A 22,890-nucleotide genomic window follows, 5' to 3' on the forward strand; every position below is an offset into this window, starting at 1 on the left:
GATTAATGTAGACAATCTAGGTAAAATTACTTCAGGACCTATGGCTGGACCATGGGCTCAGTGGGATTACAGTATTGAGTAAAATTCCTCCCCCACACCCTTATTAGCCTTTACAGTTTCAAATCACCAAAAAAAATGAAAACTCAAAACACAAACCAATAAAAATGTTCACAATCCATGGAGCTTGAAAAAAAACTTTAATACAGTTGAATAAAAAGTAAGCACTTTCGTTCTAGAGTATCAGAACTTCAACAGAAAGTTTACAGTTTTAGCATACAGCAGATCCAGAAAGGTTGCCAAAGACTCTAGCAGACATAAAGTTTAAAGATAAGGGGAAAAGATTAAAGCCGGGGCATGTGCAGCTGAATAAATGTTTTTGACAGCGTCTACAACATACAGTTAGTGAGCTAACACAGCAAGTTAGTCCACTAGAGAAAATATAGAAAATGTATGCATCAACATTTTTAGACACAGATGGCTTTAAAAAAGCAACACAATTTACTAAAGAGACACAACAGATTAATGCATCAGTCAAAATAATTTAATAGCATAAGCAAAGAAAATGCAGAGGGCTAAAAAAACTTCCCTCATAGCTTACAGTGCACATACTACTTTGTAGACCAAATTGTGATTCAACAACAGGGAATGGTAATAGTTATTCATTATTTTATAATGAGTGTAAAGAGTGTGGTTTGCTAGGAATTCTTACAGCAGAGGCACAATCTGTAATAAAAAGAGTTAGTGTTACTATCAAATGCAGAAATGTCATTGCTTAATGTTCCACCCACAGTTAAAGTAGATTATTAATGCAGAAGACAAACATAGCCTGACAGTTCAAAACAATGGGGTAAAACTACAGATACAATAGCTTTTAACAGTTCTGTTAAGCATAGATATTTTAAAAGGGGGAACCCTAAAAACCACAGTAGGATCTGGGGTGCAGCTCTCCTCTGTCAATGCAATCAAAACTGTAATTCTCAGTATTGCAAATATTCAACAATATTAACTTCCTGGAGGATATGGTAAAACAAGAGACAATGCAAAAGCTGTTGCAGATGGACAACTCTGAACCTGCTCTGAATTTGCTCAATGGTTCTGTGCCTGTAAAAAAAGACTGATCATTCAAATAACTGGATTGTAAAGAACTAAATAATGTTACCCCACTGTCTGCAATTGCTGTTCCAGATGTCAACACTGTTGTGGAATTTTTTTTTCAGTTGCGAAACTGTATCCTAGACTTGACAAATGCCTAAAAAATGAACTTGCATTCACATGAGATAGCAGACAATATACTTTCTGTATGCTACCTTAAAGGTATTTGCACAGTTGCATACTGTGCCAATGACAAGAGACATAAATTGCAACTATATCAGTGACATCATGATTACACATATACCACCTGGCGTGGATTTTGCAGATTGCAATTTCTACTGGAGAACACAACATAATTCATTCTTCATGATATTTCCAAAACCACGCTGAAAACTATGGACATCGTCCCTATTTGCTATAAGTTTTGTGAGAAAATCCCAAAAGAAATGTGTTCAAAATATTGGAAGACTACTGCTGCATTCTATAAATGTGTGTCAGACCAAAAAGTTGCCACATATCCATGACATACCTCCTGCAGACACCACTCGGACTATTTTACCTTCAGTTGATAATGGACTGGGACATTTAGTATGCCATGGCCAACCAATGAGTTATGAACTGGGACATGTGGTAAGATAAACCAAAATGTACTTATTCCATGCATAAAATAATGGTAAAGTGACATAAATGTTTATTCATATTGTAAAACTGAGTATTTAAGCTTTGTTAGCCACTGCACCAAGGGCAACAAAAGTATAAAGTGTTAATACAAATTGCATACATTAAGACATGTTTTTATTGTTAATAAAATTGTATTTCTAAAACAATTACACAAACATGTTTGTGTCAGTGACAGAAGAAAATTGCTTGGGAAAAAGTGTCCGCTCATCTGAAACCTGTAGTCATTGTCCAGTCATACAAAATATCTGATGTGAGTGATGCTTCACAGCATCAGATGGGAGGATGTGAAGGGTGAGATGTACAGAAAGGAAGTGTTAGTGTATTTTATTGGACTTATCGAAAACATACAGCTTCAATTCACCCATACTTTTAACAAGTTATTGCAGTGACCCCATTCCTTTGTTTAAGGATGAGGATGTTGCCAATTTGACAGCAGATTGTGATTTTTACTGGAGGTTGGATCGTTCACTGTTTGCAATGACAAATGTTGATATTTCCACAAGGTATCCGCACTATAAAATTGCTGGTCTGTGGCAAATTGGTTCATTGCATATTAAGTACAAACGTTACAAATATAAAGGAAATAAACGTGATGTTTCAGGCACACTAGGTACTGTTCTTGTTGCAGGAGGGACTGGAACTGGAATCTTGAACCCTGTAGGTATGAACACCTTACGTAATAAGTTAAAATTACTACATTAGGATATGAACATGGCTTTTAAACTGTTAGCTGACCATGACCCTGAGTTAGGCCAAAGGACAGTAGATAAAATTTTAACCCAAACAGTAATGTGGAGGTGAACTGATCACACCATAATGTGTACAGAGCAAGTTATAGACAACCTGACTAAAGAAATAAATGACACCTTTTACATTTTTGTCCCAGTTAGTTGCTAATTAGCAGTATTTGTAGTTCATCCAGACATGGGGGGGGCGCTAAAACAACCATTCATTGGCAGAAAGAATTGCAGTTGCCTAACTGGTTAAAACCTGTGGATTTTACCTGTGAGAATATGACTTGCACTCTGATATTTGACTGTCTTTCCAGTCATAAGGGAACAAAGCAAGTTTGTCCATTTACAGTTTTGCCTTTGAAATTTGGTGACAATTGGTGGGTACCACAGACTGAGACTACTCTGACTAACTCTAATCATGTACCTATTGATTTGTCTATTTGCTCAATATGGCCTAAAGGATGGGTATGCATGATGGTGAGGAGGACACCTGATCCATGCCTACATAATGGAACTGGTGAACATTTGATATCATTATATAGTAAATGGTACAGATATTTATCAATAAAATGATGCCACAGTTTGTGTGATATCTTCTGCAAGTTACCATCACAAATGGTGTAGCACACTGCAAAAGTAATATCATGCAGTCACTGATTTCTGCAATGGGGAACTTATTAGAGTGACCAGGTGGATGGGAGTCACTTTTAATGCTGACATAGAGCCCCTGCATACATTTAAGTGGCCATCCCTGGTTCATCTTGACTTTCACCAAGCCAAAAAGGAGGGACAAATCGTGTTGGAACTATTAAATAAGACATAATATTGGGTGCGTCAGACTGCAATTAAAATGATTAAGGACAATGGTACCATTGTAAAAATTGTAAATGAGATTGAAGAAATAACTGCTTCACATTGAGATGATATTTTATGTGGTCTCCCAGGCATCACCCTGGTTTAATTTGCTTTGACATCCATTATTGTTGATTACAATTTTCTCAGTGCTGTTCTGTATATTTTCCTGTTGTTTCTATTGCAAAATAATAAAAGATATAGATTGATGTTCACAATTTTGACACATAAGAAATGCACAGTGTGAGTTGCTTTATGCAAGGGGTGGTCTGTGAATGGTCCACATAGCCTGCCCAAATGTTTTAATGCCATGATCTCCTCACTACTGTGAGTTAGTAAAAGACAGCAGCTTTATTGATGATAGAAATATGCTTTAAAGGCAAAATTACTACTGCAGGTTATATTACAAAATGCTTTAAGGCAAGCCTTGCTTACTGAACCCTGATATATTGAACTTTAGTTAACCAAAGAAACTGCTGCACAGCACAAAAGCTGTTTACCAGCACAGTGGGACTGGAAAGAGGAACCACTATAAGTCTGTGAGCTGACTGCTCTTTAAAGGGAAGCATGAAAAAGCACTAAAATAAAAAAACAGACATGGTATAAGCCTTGTTTACAACTTAGGAAGTGATATGTAATTTTTTAAAAATATTCCATCAGTTCAAAATTGTCATGACTTTCTGGAACTCACAGTTTACAAATGACTATAAAATGCTCAGCAGTCAGCAATAGACTGGAACTCACCATCTGTATTTCATTTGAATGATTTGCTTTGATCAACACAAACTTTTAGTTTGGACTGAGTATCTGGATTTACCAGTGCCTGCAGTGTGTTGACTAAACAGGTAGCTGCAATGATAGAATGTAGAGTCTGCTATCAGTGACCAAAGATGATCATGTTAATGCTTGTAAGTAAAAGATAATTTTAATGATTTTAAATAAATTGCTTAAGCTAGTGCATTGGTGTCTTGTGTCACTTATTGTCAACAGTATTACCCGCAAAACCTAGATAACGGACCATACCTGCACTCACCATGTCGGGAGAAGTACCAATCACACCCTTTGTTACTTATATATATTAACTCTGAGATTACACTACAGCTGATAATGGGCAAAACGCCAAACCCAGCTATGCTGATAAGGACTACACTGAATACACGATCTGCACTAAATCAACTTTTCAGTTTTTGAAATTATTATATTGACACTAATCCTATCTATGGAAACATCCAACATAAATAAAGTCTACCACTGAAGATGCTGAAAGTACATACATAATTAAATAGATACTAAATGCACTACAGAGACATAAAAAAGACTAAACACCAAGCATACCTACGGAAACATCAAAAATAAACAAAGGCTAAATACTAACAATAAAAAAATGTGAAAACTAAGAACATTCTTTTTCGCAGGGAAGCAAGTTCCTTTGTAACCCTCACATCCCAGCGATTCTAATTATACCAACTCTAAGATCACACAATCAGGGGAAAGGCAATTTCTTATATCTCATTAACTGTGATCTCAAAGTAAAGACAGTGCAGCACAATGAAATCCAAACAGTGTATGTGAATAAAGCAGAAAGATTCATTTACACTGCTAAACCTGAATCCTTTGCACAGGGTCAATCAACCAGAGAAACAGCAATGTAGTGAAAAAAATACATATTTCAGCAATGTGCATTTCAACCAAAGGAATGTCTCTCTATATTTTTATTTTTATTTTTATTTTTTTTATTTAATATTTGTTTACTGGGAAAGTCTGACTTGAAACGAGGCCAGTTTTCAGTGGAGGCCTGGGGAGAAATGCTCCAGACATATGTTTTTGTAACATAATATATATTTACACAAACACACACATACACACTTTATAAAGCAAATATCATTCAAGTTTAAATATAAGTTATTGTTAAGCATCTAGAAATGTTATTTCCCTACTTCGCTCTCTTTTTCTTTGTTTTAGAGTACATAATATCTGAATGTACAGATTCCATTGTACGTAGTACACAGACTCTGAATTGAGCTTCCTAAATGATACAACACAGTGACTGAAAAATAGGCTTTTACATCAGGCAGTGATTACAAGTCCAAATGCTGACACACTAAGAAAGAAATATTAAACGAGAGTAAAGACTACTCACATGATTAGTTGTTTCATCAGTTAGTTCTTTGTTCAGAGGTTCAAGTCTAAGGCTCTGTGGGATTTATTGAAATGAAAAAGTTCAGTCAATATTATCCCAAATTTAAATAAAACAAAAATTCCTAAAATAGGCACATAAACAGAGGTAAGTCATTAAGTACCCAATGAATCTTGCAATCACTTCAGTGTTTGAAGTTATTGTCAGATCAAAATAATGCAGCACTTGTAGTCAATTTCATACAAATAACTAATAATTATGATTGCCTTGTGTGTATTGTTTGCCTACCAAAAGCATCATGTCTATTACCCCTAAATTATTCTATCACATTGATTACAGTTTTCAAACCAATGAAAAGATTTTGAACTGCACCTCTATGGGTTAATTTCCAAAAGACTTGATCTCATAACTTAGTTATCAAATGCCATGAAGCCACATTCCAGTGTAGCAATTTTCCTGTTTTACCACACTCTGAGTAGAATATTGAGGGGCAGCAGCCATCATTGCAAAAACTTAATAACTAAATCCTTACTACTCCCCCATTGTCATTAGCTACAGTTAATGTAGTAACTGAAAGAAGTTTTATTAAATAAATCAAAACGCCCTAAATCTTTAGCTCATAAATGACTATCTAAAGAATGTAACCCCTAAAAGTCTGCCTGACATTCACCATTCATCATAAAATTCATTCCCTGAATCCACAAGATAATACATTTCATGTATCACACACAAGAGTCATATGGGTTTCACACATACCTATACGCCAAACACTGGTTATATCAGAAATAATTTTAATTTGGAGATTCAGAACAGTTTCTTTGTACAAATATGGCTTTTGCCTGTATGTATATTGAATAAACTTGAACTTGGCTCTAAAACTGAAGCAAACAATAAAAATAATAAATAAATAAAATAACATTATTAAATAATCTTTCTGGGATTATCATACTCTCCTTAATCACAAAGGTACATCAGAAAAATAAAACATAGTTTATAGTTGATGATGTCATGAAATGTCATATACTTCCTTCCAAAGAAGTGCTTTTCCTTCTGTTTAACCCGTCAAGAGTCTCACATACAGAAAAAGCATAATTCAATAATTACTCAATTTCTTTTATTTCTGAACTTGCTCCTGTCTAGGTTTTGTGTGGATTCCTATGTTTTCTTTCCTGTATTTGTCTCTGTGATGCCCGTGCCCTGGCCCAGCAATCAAGGAGCCTCAATCCTCACCACTAACACCATAGAGGGCATCTTATATATGAGAGGAAAGGATAACAAATACACACAGTAAAGTGCAATTTCCATTAAGAGCACACAGAGATCACAGTCAGTCCGGGGCTGGTCATCCCCTTGCTCCCTAGGTCCCCAATAACACTTCCCACTGGCACAGCTATATGGTCTAGATCTCAGCCTAGTGGCCAAGCTAAAATCTCCAGCACCCTCTCTGTCCAACCAGTGCTTCATGTCCCTGCCCAAGTAGCTGACACATGCACACTTTGAGGTAAGAGTTTACACAACCACACAGACACTTCTGGGGAAGGCTGGCACAGGTTCTCCAGCTGTGCCCCTTTTACCTGGACTATACAGTAGTGCCAGCTGCTACCACCCAATAATAATTATCAGCTACTCAAAGGCCCTTAAAAGGGTGTCCAATTATTACTGTGCAATTTTATTATCCAATTGGTAAGTGTGACTAATCAGTCAAAGCTTATATGGAGTTACTTGGACTGTAAACTCTATAAATATGCAATGTATTCTAGAGCTAAAGTTATCTCTACACAAACCAGCCACAGTTAAAAGCTTTTAAAATATTAAATAATAAATAATTAAAACCACAAGACAATACTTTCTACTACACAGTCAGTGCTAGTCAAGAGTTCAGAGATCACATGGAAATACTTAAAATAAATCAGTAGTACAGTTCTGACATCACAGAAAAAAAAAACACTTAGTCTAATCTTTATAGTCCTAGCTATTTCTACAAGAAAACACACTTCTAAGATAACTTACATAAGACAACAGGCAGAGTGCTGAGTTGGATAGTCAAGACAAAAATGCTCATTAATCTCTGATTCTCTCTGTTTAAATTGCTATTGCAGTTCTGATAAAACATTACATCATTTCACGCTTTCCTGGTGTTCCCAAGCTGACAGAAAGTGAATTTACACTCTTTTACACTTAGAGCAATAAAGGACATTCCACATGTAAATTCTGATCATTAACTTTAGCCTTAAAACAATAGGCAGGAAGCCTCCATCTAGCTGGACTGGAGCCAACTTTAGATCAAAGGGTCACAACATGCTTTTACTGGGTAAGTAGAGAGCACTGTTGCCACATTTCTGTATCAACATTTTTTCATTTAAGACAACAAGCCTGTGATTCACATTTATATTTACAAATGATAGAATTATGTATAAAATTCTATCTGGCTAGGCTGGCAGCCTTCACCCATCTCTACCAGTCTTCACATTTCTACCCCCGATGAACTCAAGCTAGTTTTTCAAGTGACCCTTGAGAAACACCACTTGAGAGGGTTAGGTCTATCTGAGTATACCTACCCCATTCCCTGTCTTGAGAGCCCACCTGCACTGGCATTGCTACTCTCACTGCGGTGCTGCACTGACATATATGCTTGCAACCCCAGGCACCATCTTACCAACTTGACATTTTGCTTACTGGCTCTGTTTAACCATGTTAGAGGGTTGTGATCTGTCATAACAGTGAATTTCCTTCCATACAGATAAGGCTGGAGTTTCTACACTGCCCACACTTTGGCTAGACATTCCTTTTCTACAGCTGCATAGCATTCCTCCCTGCGTTGGAGCCTATGACTGAGATAAACTACTGGGTGCTTCTCCCCCTCTGAAGAAATCTGGCTAAGTACAGCCACCATGCCATGGTTTGAAGCATCTATCTGCACAACAAATTATTTGCTGTAATTTGGACTGGCTAACACAGGGGGTCCTCCCAAAGCTTCTTTAAGCTTCTGGAATGCCTGCTCACATGCTGTAGTCCACACTACCTTATCTGGCCTGTTCTTCCTTGTCAGGTCTGTGAGGGGAGCAGCTATGGAACTATAATGGGGGACAAACTTTCTGTAGTATCCTGCTGCCCCTAAAAATGCCCTCACCTGCTTTTTAGTAACAGGTGCAGGCCATGCCTGAATGGCTTCCACTTTGGCAGGTTTTGGCCTTATCTTACCACTCCCCACTCTATGTCCTAGGTAGGAGACCTCTGCCATACTCACTTGACATTTGCTCAGCTTAATAATCAACCCTGCCCCCTGTAGTCCGCCCATCACCTCCCTGACATGCTGAAAGTGCTCTGGCCAAGAATGGCTGTAGATGGCAATATCATCTAGGTAAGCAAGGGCAAACCCTCCTGCTCCTGCTAGGATATGATCTACCAACCTTTGGAAAGTTGCTGGGGCATTCTTCATCCCAAAGGGCATCTTTGTGAACTCATACAAGCCAACAGGAGTCACAAAGGCTAACTTCTCTCTAGCACTGAGCGTCAAGGGCACCTGCCAGTAACCCTTGGTAATATCAATGGTTGTAAGATACTTAACCCCACCCAGCTGCTCTAGGGCCTCATCTGTCCTAGGCATGGAATAAGCATCAGACTCTGTGTGGCTATTTAATTTCCTGTAGTCCACACAGAACCTTATGCTGCTATCCTGCTTGGCCTACAGCACCACTGGGGAGGCCCAGCAACTGTTGGACTCTTGAATCACCCCTAGTTCCAACATCTCCTGTACCTCCTCCCTCAGGGTCTGTCTGACTCTCTCAGGAACTCTATAAGGGGCCTGCCTAATAGACCTTTTGGGTCCTGTATCCACCTGGTGCTGCACTAGGTGGGTGCACCTTGGTTTCCCAGTGAACATGTCTCCAAATTCCTGCAACACTGCTCAGATTTCTTGAACCTGGGTAGGGGATAGGTGTTGGGACATTGCTACCCCTTCCACTGAGGTGTCAGCCCAAGCCTCACTGAAGAGATCAGTCCCCAGATCTCCCTCAGACTCTTCCTGCAATCCACTGCAAATGCTCAGCACAAGGGCCTCCCTATCATGGTAAGGTTTCATCATATTAAAATGGTACAATTTGTGCCCCGGCTGTCTGCCTAGCAGTTCCACCATGTAGTTAACATCACTTACCTTTCTTACCACCTTGTAGGATCCCTCCCAAGCTGCTTGCAGCTTGTTGTGTCTGGCAGGCATGAGAACCATTACCTGCTGCCCCACAGCATACTCTCTAGCTCAAGCATTCCTGTCATACCAAACCTTTTTCTGTTGTTCGGCTTCTGCCAGGTTCTCCTGGGGCAAGCCCATGAGTTCCATGAGCCTTGTCCTGAGGTTTAGGACGTATGCCTCAACAGACTCCTTGAATGACCCACACTCACCTTTCCACTCATCTCAAATTAAATCAAGAGGCCCCCTCACCCTATGCCCATAGAGCAACTCAAAGGGTGAAAAACCTGTGGATTCCTGAGGAACCTCTCTGTAAGCAAACAACAGATGGGGTGAATATTTGTCCCACTCCCTCTCAAACTGATCTGCAAATACCCATAGCATGGACTTGATTGTAGAGTTTAACCTCTTAAAAAGATCATTAGTCAGGGGATGGTAGGGGGTGGTCCTCATGTGCTTCACCCCACAGGACTTCCACGGACAAGCCAGCAGGTCCAACAAGAATTCGGTACCTCTGTCAGTCAGTATTTATTTTGGGAAACCTACCCTGCTGAAAATATCTAAAAAAGCATTTGCCACCTTTTCTGCCTCAATGGAGGACAAAGCCACTGCCTCAGGTTATCGTGTAGCATAATACACTACCACTAGGATATATTTTTTCCCTGTGGAACTTGGGGTACGCAAAGGACTCGCAATATCCATAGCTACCCTCTGAAATGGATCCTCAATCACAAGTAAATGCATCAAAGGAGCTCTCTCTTTGTCTCCTGTCTTACCTACCTTTTGGCACTGCTCACAGGTCCTGCAGTACCCTGTTACATCTCTGGAAATTTCAGGCCAATAGAAGTTCTGCATAATATGCCTCTTTGCACGTTTTATGCCTATATGACCTGCAAAGGGAATATCATGGGCAATGGCTAGAAGCACCAGATGGTAGGCTCTAGGCACTACCAACTGCTGTACTCTCTCACCTTCTACCCCCCCCCAGGGGTCTACTCTCTGTACAGTAACCCTTTGTGCCCATATACAGATTCCCCCTTTCCTTGAGAATCAGGTGCCTCTCTAGCTACCTGCCTCAGGCTTTGCAATGTAGGGTCCGAGAGCTGATCCTGTCTCAACTCTCTCCTTGTAACCCTTCCCATCTCCCCTTCCACAGGAAGTCTGGCATCCTCTGACAGTGGTGCCTTACTGTCAGCCTGAGTACTACTACTCACCTCTACCTTTGCAGACACTCTGTCCAAGGGAACATCAGTACCCACAAGCAGCTGTGGCTCACCTTCAGTCTCACTGCTACAGCATAGCTCACTCCCTGAAGTAACCACCTCACCAGTCCTGGCTGTAAGTATGCAGTCTGTCTGGGTCTCCCCCAGGCTACCAGACCCACATGCTTGTCTCCAAGCCAGCCTGCATGTAACTGCATAAGCACATGGTACTGCCTCATCCAAATCCTTCCCTCTCAGGACATCTGCAGGATGGTAATTTAGTACCGCTGTTGTCTCAAGACAACCTACTATTGGCATTTTGTCTTTCCCAATTACTGGATCTCTCACCTTTGGTTCCCCACCTTGCCTCCGTGGACATCTGTATGCCACATGGCCCCACTCATTGCATTCAAAACATTTCACCCTAGGTCCTGGACATATACCTGGACTAGTGGCTTCCCCTGCTACTGGCAGATTCCGTTGTGGCAGTCTGTGCTGCCCACCATGGGTTTCTTTAGACCCATGAGCAGTACTAGGGGTCCCCTTCCTGTGCAGGGCTACCCTGTTTGCCAGGTACAGGTCTCCCTTCTTCCCCAGCTCATCTGAAGTAGCACATTGTCTATCAGCTAATCAGATCCTCATGTCCTCAGGCAAAGTGCTAAGGGCTTGTTCCCTCACCAAAAGGTCTGTCAGCCCTTCAAACATGGTGACCTGACGTCCACTCACCCACCTATTGAAATAAGTGTTCAGTTCAGCAACATATGCACACACACTTTCATCTGCCTTGCATCTATGCTCATGAAACATTTTCCTATACTTTCAGGTGTTAGCTTAAACAGTTCTAAAATACATTTCTTAACAGCAGTATAATCAAAAGAGTCAGCATCAGGCATTTTTGATACAACAGTTACAGCTTTACCATGGAGTAAGGGGGTCAGGAACCGTACCCAGAGCCCTTGGTCAACTTCATACTGTTTGCATACCCTCTCAAACATATCAATGAAACTATCAAAAGTATCCCCCTCTTTAAATTGTGGAAGAAAATCACTGATCTTTTGTGCTTCTGGGGTCCAGTTACTCCCTTTACCCCCATGACTCTGGCAAAGAGTCAGCATCTCCTTCTCATGCTGCCTCTCTTGTTCCTCAGCTTGCAGACATAGCAGTTTCTCATTCTCCTCAGCCTGCAAATGTCACAGTCTCTTATTTGCTTCTAATTCCACATGCCTGGCCTCCAACTCAAGTCTCTTTAGCTCCAGCTGGATTTTTAGTTCCACTGTAGAAAGGTTGAGCTGTCCATTCTCTGAGGGAATTATATTTCCACTGCCAGTCTGATTGTCCTCCTGGTTGCTGTTTTCTGATGCAGCTGTAACCAAGGCTGCAATCAGGTCTGCCTTGGTCAGGTTTCCATGAACCAGTCCCCTAGTCTGGCACATCTCTTCCAGCTGGCTCCTTGTCAGCTTTCCATACTCTTCTGCTGACATGCTGCCTGCTCACCCTAACTATGCTAACAAAAGAAATAATTGTGATCTGAACTCTGAGTATTCACTGTGTGGCTGTTTTAGAGTACAAAACACCTTCAAAGCTCACTGTACACAAGCTACAGGATTCACTCTACCCACACCACTACAAGCCAATTAGTATTTGCCAACTAACTAATATGTGATATGGATAGCCCACCGCTGCCAAACAATTAATATGTGAGGTGGATATCCCAACCACTGCCACCAATTAATATGAGAGGATATCCCAACCACTGCCACCAATTAATATGTGACACCCGTGCCCTGGCCCAGCAATCAAGGAGCCTCAATCCTCACCATTAACACCAGAGAGGGTGTCTCATATATGAGAGGAAAGGATAACAAATACACACACAGTAAAGTGCAATTTCCCTTAAGAGCACACAGAGATCACAGTCAGTCTGGGGCTGGTCGCTTCCTTGCTCCTCAGGTCCCCAATAAGACTCCTGACTGGCACAGCTATAAGGTCTAGATCTTAGCCTAGTGGGCAAGCTAAAATCGCCAGCACCCTCTGTGTCCAACCAGTGCTTTGTGTTCCTGCCCAAGTCGCTGACACACATATACTTTGAGATAAGAGTTTACACAACCACACAGACACTTCTGGAAGGCTGGCACAGGTTCTCCAGCTGTGCCCCTTTTCCTCAGACTATACAGTAGTACCAGCTGCCACCACTCACTAATAATTATCAGCTACTCAAAGGCCCTTAAAAGGGTGTCCAATTATTACTGTGCAATATTATTATCCAGTTGGTAAGTGTGACTAAACAGTCAAAGCCTATTTGGAGTGAATTGGACAGTAAACTCTATAAATATGCAATGTACTCTAGAGCTTAAATTATCTCTACACAAACCAGCCACAGCTAAAGGGTTTTAAAATGTTTAATAAAAAATAATTAAAACCACAAGACAATACTTTCTACTACACAGTCAATGCTAATCAAGAGTTCAGAGAGCACACAGAAATACTTAAAATAAATCAGTAGTACAGTTCTGACATCACAGAAAAACACTTAGTCTAATCTTTATAGTCCAAGCTATTTCTACAAGAAAACACACTTCTAAGATAACTTCTTAAGACAACAGGCAGAGCGCTGAGTTGTTTGTCAAGACAAAAGTACTCAATAATCTCTGATTCTCTCTGTTTAAATTGCTATTGCAGTTCTAATAAAACATTACATCATTTCACACTTTCCTGGTGTTCCCAGGCTGCCATAAACTGCATTTACATTCTTTTACATTTAGAGCAATAATATTCCATATGAAAATTCTGGACATTAACTTTAGCCTTAAAACAATAGACAGGAAGCCTCCATCTAGCTGGGCTGGAGCCGACTTTAGATCAAAGGGTCACAACATACTTTTACTGGGTCAGTAGAGAGCACTGTTGCCACATTTTTGTAACAGCATTTTTTTATTTAAGACAACAAGCCTATGATTCATATCCATGTTTACAAATGATAGAATTATGTATAAAATTCTATCTGGCTAGTCTGGCAGCCTTCACCCTTCTCTACCAGTCTTCACAGTCTCATCATCTGTTAAATTACATAGGCAAGGATGAATAGTGCATCTCCAACATGTATTACCATGACAGAAACAGTTTAATTAGGTTAGGTCACTAATTCTAACTGCAGGACAAAGTAAACATGTGCTATCAGTCACATCTGATCAATATCACACCCAAATATTGCGGACTAGAGTTACAGGTCTGTGCATGAATGAAAGTGTTTTGAGCATTATTCATTCATTTATTTATTTACTGACATTTGATTAATGGGGAGGTCTGACTGGGTAGAATGCCATTTTCAGTAGATTGCTAGGGAGAAAAGCTCTATAAAGTATTACAAAATATATTAAGAATAATAATTTTACAGTCTTTAAAAATAATACAAAAAACAAATACAGTTATAACAAATTAGACATAATATGAAAATATTGGTTATGGGCAGATACAAGTTATGTGATAATGATTTTATAATGTTAATAACCATGAAAAAGCCACCCATAAATTATTTGTTCTTGGGGTCAGTATTGGAACTTGGAAGTATTTACACAGAACATTTTTAACTCCTGACAAAATTGCTAAATTCAAAAAATCGAATAACATAATTTGCTGGAGATGTCTAACATCATGTAATGTAGACTGGTTCCATTTTTTCTATGATTGCTCTAAACTAAGGAATTTTTGGAGCGATAGTGATGATTTTCTTTCAGCTTCATTTTCAGGTAACTTCACATTAACTAAAACTTTAATTTTTCTTAAAGTTGATGAAACCTTTTCTTTGAATAAATCAGATTCATACTTATTATGGAAAATATTAGCAGTAACCAGGAAATATATTACAAGGAAATGGACCTCTACCATCTCTCGGCATCTTGGTGAATTTCTCTCCTTACTAGAAGAAATCGTAAACAAGGAAGTTAGAACTTAGAATATATCCAAGGAGTTTTCCTAACAATCCATGGACAAAGGTTTCAAACCTAATTGAAAATTTCCAACCTGATTTTTAACCCTGTTTAATCATTATTTCTTTGCTTCACTGTAAGTTTTTTCTTAAAATATTTGTACTATTCAAACATTTTTTCAGGGCAATGTAAATAGTTGATTTAGTTTCATTGTTGTTAAAAGCTGTCTGTTCAGTATAATCAATATTATTCAGTGTTTATTCTCTTTTTTGATCCTTAATAAAAATATTGGGGAAAAAAGTCACAAGTATAGTTAACAAAAAAAAGACTAGGGAATTATAATGCATTTTGTATGTTCATAAAACAAGTATATTTTAATCCTATATCATTGCTTTTTTCCTGGTTTATTACCACTAAAAAGGCACTTTAGAAAGCTTAAGCTTTTGAATATAATTTCAGTAAGTAATAGATTGTAATGAATCACATTATACACAAGTAGAGACTGGGTGAATCAAACCCAGCACTGTAAAATAAAGCCTGTAAGCAGCTTATAGTCTTAACCTTCTTTGCTACATTTACAGCCTTTCCAAATATATATATATATATATATATATATATATATATATATATATATATATATATATCTGCAACTGTACACATTTTAAGTGTTAAGGGAATGCACTTTCAACCAACTCCATCAATAAAGCCTAACTTCACAGTTTGTTGCACAGTCTTTGTATCATTCGATCATAAGTGAAGAGTTTACCTACCAACAGCAAAACTAACACCAAAGTAATTGCAAAATCACTTTTTTCTGATGCAGTGATACAAAGAAAATATATATTTTATCAGGCAGTATCATGTAATTAATATGTTGAGCATTTTGGAAAAATATTTACATACAAACAACTATAATACATACACTTAATTTCATCAATGCAAGCAATTTGTTGTATAGTGGCATAAAACCATCAAAATGCCCATTTTGTCACAGCATACTGGGAATACAACAGAAGTCTTATTTAAAATGTAGATAAAAATGTGTTTTGTTACTATTCCAGTTTCAGATAACTGACTCTCTCACCTAAGCTAGTTAATTTAAACTTTAATTTACAAAATAAATAAATACATTCATACAGCAGCACAATTTTTAAGGTCACTTTGCCATTTAGAAATGGAGAGATATTATGCCTGTCCCAAGAACTCAAGAAGTACTTGGCTTCTGGCTCATGCCCCCCTCCCCAAGCTCCTTGGAGTGCAATACCTCAACATTGCACACCACTCCTTACTACATACACATTTCATAAACATGCAGCTCATTTTTGAGAATATAAGGGTAACTTGCCTACAAGTCAAATTGATTGTGAGCTGGAGTTGGGGTACTATCCTAAGGCTTGGCTTCTCAAAGCGAGTGGCGCAGCCACCTTGGCAGTTTCATCAGTGGCTTAGAAGATGAAATATCCCACAATGGAGTCATCTGGCAGCAACCATTTGGGTGGGTACATGTTAAGAGCCTCACCGTTTTTAACAGGGGGGGCTTTTATTGTTTTGGCATGCCCCTTTTGGTAGGGGTCACTTTCACATTTGTTTTAGGAAATTAACTGGGGGGGATGTATATTTAAAAAAATAAACTATAACAATAAATAAATAAAATGCATATATATATATATATATATATATATATATATATATATATCGCAGAGCTGGGATTTAGGCAAGGGGCTATGTCAAAGGTTATAGTGTTTACCTTACAGACACAAGGTACCAGGTTGATTCACATGACTGGCAGGTAAGTTGGCTAGGCTTTAAAGTTACCACAATGGCAACAAGCCTAGTAATTAGCATTTATTAAAGTTTATAAAGGAGTTGGGTTGGTAAGTCTAAGTTGACAGTGTGGGACAGTTTATGTGGTGACATGAAATTTTACAGGTCATAGCACACCCATGGCCATTATGAACAGAACTTTACTTTTATCATATTAAAAGCTTATTCTTGTTTCATTTGAGTTACTTATATTATTTCTTATTCCAGTTAGGTGTCCCAGATGCAAAATAACTGTTTTATGAAGTTATTAAAACGAAAGGGAAAATTTGGGAAATACAAGGACTGTACCTCACAAAGAAGTGGCAGCTCTGCTTTGGATAAAAACATGGCATGTGTACACTTTGGTTAGAGAACTGTTTTCTACTGTGATGGATGGGTGGATGGCTGCTATGAGGGATTTATCTGTTTATGGTTTGTACTTTAATTGTAACCATGTTTCAAGCTTTGGGTATCACTGATGGAAATATGAGCAAATATGTGTTTTTCCCATGGCCTTCATAGGAAAGTTTAGAGGGCTTTGCATGCCTTTGGTAGGAATGCTGGAAGTCTCTTTTATTTAGTCAGTGGTGAACCAAATTGTGTCAATTTGGAAAGACCATGGGCAGGATTCACGAAGCCTCTGTGTAAGAGATACAAGGCTTACATGGAGGCTGCAGTTAAACGGTGTGACGTCAGCATGTCATGCATATGCATGAGGGCATGCTGAATCACACCTAAGGCTAACATGGTCCGTGGAAGACAATAGGGGGCGTGTCCGTAGGCCAAGCCCTGCAAGCAGACACGCCCCCCAGAAGAGTAAAAGTGCTCAAAGTAAACACCCATGACAGAGTCTATGTAAATGTGAATAAACACAAAACAACACATGCCCCCACAGACTATGAACATAAAATATATAAATGAATATGTTATATATATTTTTTTAAATTGTAAAGATGTTTGCCCGTGAGTCCGCTTGTTTGCACGGGCATGCCCGTAGCTTAGCCACAGTTAGCAGTCAGTGGAAAAGCATATAAGAACTAAATATGCAAAGTAAGCCAAGAAGCAATAGCGTAGCAGTAGAGACGTCGGCTGAAGAGCAGGCAGTCATGGTTCGAGCCCCCACAACATCAATTTTTATTTTTAGTAAAATAAGCACGAAACAAGTCCCTGACAAATATGTACACATATAAAATTATATTCTATGTAAAATGTAATGAAATAGGCCATTTATTTTGAAGAAATGTGAGATAACATAACAATAAAAAATGCCAGATGTGCCTATAGCTGAGCTACAGTTTAACAAGGTGAGTGCATCTGCCTGTAGGTGAGCAGTGGTTTAACAGGTGTAAAATGAGTGCCCATAGGTGAGCAGTGGTTTAACACGCTGAAACTGTGTGCCCCTAGCTGAGCTGAGCGTAATATGCATGCTTACAGCCAAATGAAGTGTAAACCAGTGTAACCCGTTTGCGCGGAACTGCGCACAGTGCCAACAAGCTAACCGACAGGCAACGTTGAGCAAGCTGTAACAAAACTGCCTTTACACAGACACACCCCCTAGCCTGTCTAGACAGTCATAAAATATAAAAAGCAGTGGCCAGGTTTGAACCCAGGATATCATGCACCATAGTCAAGGTACTGAACCACTAAGCCACAACAGCTGTACTTAGAAATGCAGTAATAGCAAATATATAGGAATGAATAGAAAGTGGAGCATGACAAAGCAGGTTTTGTGAAGTTGATACAATTCCAAAATGGTTAAGCACAGATAAGTGCGGGAAAAACGGCATATATAAGCCCCATAGGTAGGAATACACAGCATAAATGATTGTAGAACTAACTTGCAGCCAGAATGTCAGGAGTAGGTGAGGGTAGTTGCTTTCAAGCACAGAGGTGGGGCATTGAGGAGTCCAGATACATGGTCTGGCTCCTAGTCCACAATCATGAGGCCCAACTCATGCAAGGCCAGGTCCTGTGGGGAGCATATAGGGCTGAGGCATGGGACCGGTTGGCTCATGATCTCACCAGTGCCACAGGGATTCCAAGGACTGGTGAGCAGGTCCATCACCACCATGCAGACCTGAAGAGATGTAAGCAGGACCAATTGAACCTTTGGATCCAGGAGGCCCGGAAAATGCCCAACGCCCCACTACTGAGTAAGTTACATTTAATTATGTATGTAAGAAATTAAACTAGCTGATATTATGGAGATGTGTATTCCAATATTACTTCATTTATATTACAGCTGTAGGTGTCTGTTCTGCGAACCACAGAGCCTATGGCGATAGGCTGGTGCGATTGCACCACCAGGCAGGTCAGTAATCCACTCCCAGTAACTGTAAAGAAATATAAAAGTATGACAGTTAGCAAAAGAGTGCAGTGTAGTCACTAAGTAATAAAATGTGCAAGTAACAGTGTTGCTACAGTTGGAATCTGTATCCCAAAATCTGGATATGTTGCTCTCAGTCTGCAATATGCAGATAGTATGATTGTCTGAAATACCAAACATCCACAGTTGTCTATAGCTATATAAAGCAAATGTAGCAGGATGATGTAGCTGAACAAAGCCAGATATGAACTTGTATGAATAACAATAAAATGTATATTGATGTAGCAGTAACAGTCCTATCACCAAATTGAAGCAGTTATCATATAGGAAACTGTAGTTAGAACAGTAGTGTGTATATATCTGCAGCTATTAGAAATGTACAGCATATGTATTGGTATTCGAAGGTGTTAATAATATTTTCTTCACCCCACCCTATAACCACATATAATCCATTCCACGTGAAATTGGTATGTGCAATCACAATTAACACCCCTGGACATTTGTCCTGTTGGCTCATAAATATTTGCATGTATGTTGATGCATCTGCCATGTTCATACAGCCAAACCTGATGGCCTGTTGCCATCAATCAACCCTGCATGTTGTTGGACTGTGTATTGCTGTTCAAATTATGCATGTGTTATGATCGCTGTTCAATGGTGTGAATATCTGGGTGTTTGGTTAATGGGAATACTAATGCATGCTGTTACAACTAATTGCGAATGGTATTGTATGTTACTAACCCAAACTGTCATGACATAATGCAAAACACAGGACGACAGGGAAGGCGGGTTCCAGCGGACCCACATCTCCCACCTCAGCTGGCGAGTGCACCTGGCACTAGTGCCCAGTCTGGACCCTCCTCTGGTGGCCCTGTGCCACCTGCGGGTAGAAGCACTGCAGGGGATGGGGCCCATCCCCCCTCTGCAAGTGTGGCTGGAGGGGAACCACCACTCACCCTCCGTAGCATCCGGACTGTGGTGCGTAGGGAGATCTGGGACTCTGTTCTTGGGCCGCTATGCTAGCTTGAGGCACAGGTGGCACAACTTACGGGCATGCCTGCTGCCCAGCCTACACAGCCCCCAGCACAGCCCCATCCTGGGCAGTGAAGGAACAGTGGCAACTGCCCATGGGTGGGGATATCAGTTCTACTGTTGCCATCTGTGGGCTCATGGGCTCTGGATATCCAAACATCCGTCCCCGTCAATTGTGTAAACCCCCTCACACGTGTCATACACTGCCCCTGTATGCGTCTTGTTTGTCTTGTCTGTTGACCTACCCAACCTACCTCCCCAGCTATACCGACTTCCTTTACCTGACATACCACTCTCACCTGAAAAAAAAAAAAAAAAAAAAGGGCACTCTGTACCCACAAACAAATCACGCCCCATACATAGCTGCCCATTTCGCACACATGTCTGCTGGACATGGAAACTGTCAATTACAATTGGCTGTACAACAAGTATTATTGTTGTCCTGACACCTCTCTCAGGGGTGGAAGGTTTCAAATGTCAGACCAAATTACAAACATATGCACAGCTGTTGCTGATGAAGAAATGGGCAGCTATGGGCCTTACCTACATCCCTCCTGCAAAACCCAAGCTTGTTTCCCTACTGTCTTACCCTCTTTGTGACCCCTTTTTCACCACTTTCCTGTCTCCCCATTTTCATTTCTTTCAAAGAAAATAGCGCGGGTGTGCGCCAGAGTAAGCACTGTTAAGTGGTTGTAAGTGGGTGTGCGTGGAGCTGAACACCAGTGCACATGCAGCAGCTCCGCGCAAACCAGCGCTAACCCGGTTACAGCTGCTTAAAAGTGCCTTAGTCACTCTGATTGACAGGTCCTGTAGTCAGTTCAAAAGCAAAATAAAATCCCACTGTCAGTCCCGAACCCAGGAAACAGTAGTCTGCATGACCTACCACTAAGCCATGACTGTTATACAAGAACATTGTGCTAAAATAAATATTTCATGTAATAGTAGGAATGAATGTAAAGGGAATATAGGATGTGTAGTACACAAAGCATGTCATTTATACTTACTGTCAAAACTAGTGGATTTCCATAATAGTAGTGTGTGAACAGAAACAACCATGCTAGTTGGTAGCTAGTAGGTAATAATGTCAGTTAATGTACATATATAAATGTATGTATATTTACACATATATATATATATATATATATATATATATATATATATATACATATATATAGTTGTAGGTGTCAGTGTGCATACCCACTTACTACAGGAAACAGGAGAGAGGAATGGAGAAATGTGAATCTACAACACAGCCTGAATCATGAGAGAGATACTAACCTTTACACTCACAGAACAGTGTCCACAGCATACCAGCATGGTCCCCGCCCTTACAATCTGAAAGGGCAATGCCTATCTCACATACCCTTTTATAGCACTGTCCTGAAATCACAGTGAGAACTGCAATCAGTACACAACTGGCTGCATGCAATTAGCAAATGCTGGCTTACAATTGGTGCAGAGGCCATCACATGGACTTATGCAGCTACCTACAAAAGCATCCTGTACTCACACTCCACACATGCAATACTTTCATTGCACTGTCTGGAGGCAGACAGAGAGAGAGAGAGAGATAGAGACAGAGAGAGAGAGAGAGAAAGAAAAAAAAATTAAGAACACAAACAACAACACATGGTACAATAACTAAGTTGAAGCTGTCAGCAGTGTCAGTACCAAGCTGTGCCAGCAGCAGCAGGAAGCTGTAGTAGCGGTAACGCAACCAGCTGCGACAAACACAGGTAATGTAAAGTAACAAGTTAATAGTCTGCATACTGTGAACCCTCCATATGTGTCATAGGTCTGTATCTATAGGTATGTCCATGTGATATGTTGTGTGCACGTAGTTCCACCCAAAGGGGATGACTATACATTACATGTCATTCAGTGTTAGGCCATGATCAAAAAAACTGCCAAAACCAAATAAATAAAAAACAGAAAATACCAGGAAGAGATCAGCAAAATAAATCCACAAAGCTCCAAACAAATAGCGTACCAAAGATTTATTGCCCGCTTTCATCAAACGACTTCATCAGAATAAATTCAGTTAAAAAACAGTGCCTTAAATACACTTAATTAACAAGCAATTATCCTAACTAATTAAGTAATAATAAAATTTAAAAAAATATATAAACCATCATGATACAAAAAAGAGAGATGCATCAAAATCTTGGTTAATACAAAGTTTACGATATTTTAAAAAACATTTTACATTAATAGTTTCATTTAAACCCGGAATTGTATCTGATTTTAACCTAATTTGCCAGATAGTCTCCCTCTGTTCTAAATAATTCTTAAAATTACCTTCCCTCATATCTATTGTGCATGTTTCTAATACTGAAAACGTAAATTTTTTAAAAAGTGGACAAACAACAGAGTGTTTATATAAAGCATTAGTATGGTCCCTGGTTTTTATACTGTACAAATGTTCCTTAATACGTGTACTTAAACTTCTCGTAGTCATTCCTACATAAAATGCAGGACAGACAGTGCACATACTAATGTAAACAACTCCGTGGGTGTTACAGTTCACAAAACCCGGTACTTCTAATACTCTATTTACAGTTTCAACAGTGATATAAGGCCCCTCAGATATAAATCTACATACATTACATTGATGACAACAGTGCATGCCCTTCTTGTTAGTTATCATAAAATTTTTCTTTTGGCTATTGTGTTCCAAGATTTTTTTAATGTTATAGTTATTACGGAACACAAAATGTGGTTTGGTTCCCAAAACCTGAAAAATGTCAGAATTACCCTGAATAATTCTCCAATTTTTTTCAAGCAGAGACCTAATTCGATGGCTGTCACTGCTCATTTCAAGAGAGCAAATCAAACTAGAATCAATCCCTTTAGCTTGTTGTTCACAATTACCTTCAAAGGTAACCCCTGGTGGTGTTGCAAGTATTGCTGGATAATGAC

At 39.5% G+C, this 22,890-nt stretch overlaps 1 protein-coding gene across 1 annotated transcript in view; it reads right to left on the reverse strand.

Moving 5' to 3' along the window:
- The window catches only part of NECAB3 (N-terminal EF-hand calcium binding protein 3), a 1,629,394-nt gene that overhangs the window by 234,616 nt on the left and 1,371,888 nt on the right, over positions 1-22,890 (reverse strand). The window contains exon 10 of the mRNA XM_044090271.1: positions 5,500-5,553. Coding sequence (XP_043946206.1) covers positions 5,500-5,553 — 54 coding nt within the window. The remainder of the gene's footprint in view (positions 1-5,499; positions 5,554-22,890) is intronic.

The sequence above is a fragment of the Protopterus annectens genome, chromosome 12.part0, assembly GCF_019279795.1.
Source record: "Protopterus annectens isolate FY-2018-M chromosome 12.part0, PAN1.0, whole genome shotgun sequence".
Classification (NCBI taxonomy): Eukaryota; Metazoa; Chordata; order Ceratodontiformes; family Protopteridae; genus Protopterus; species Protopterus annectens.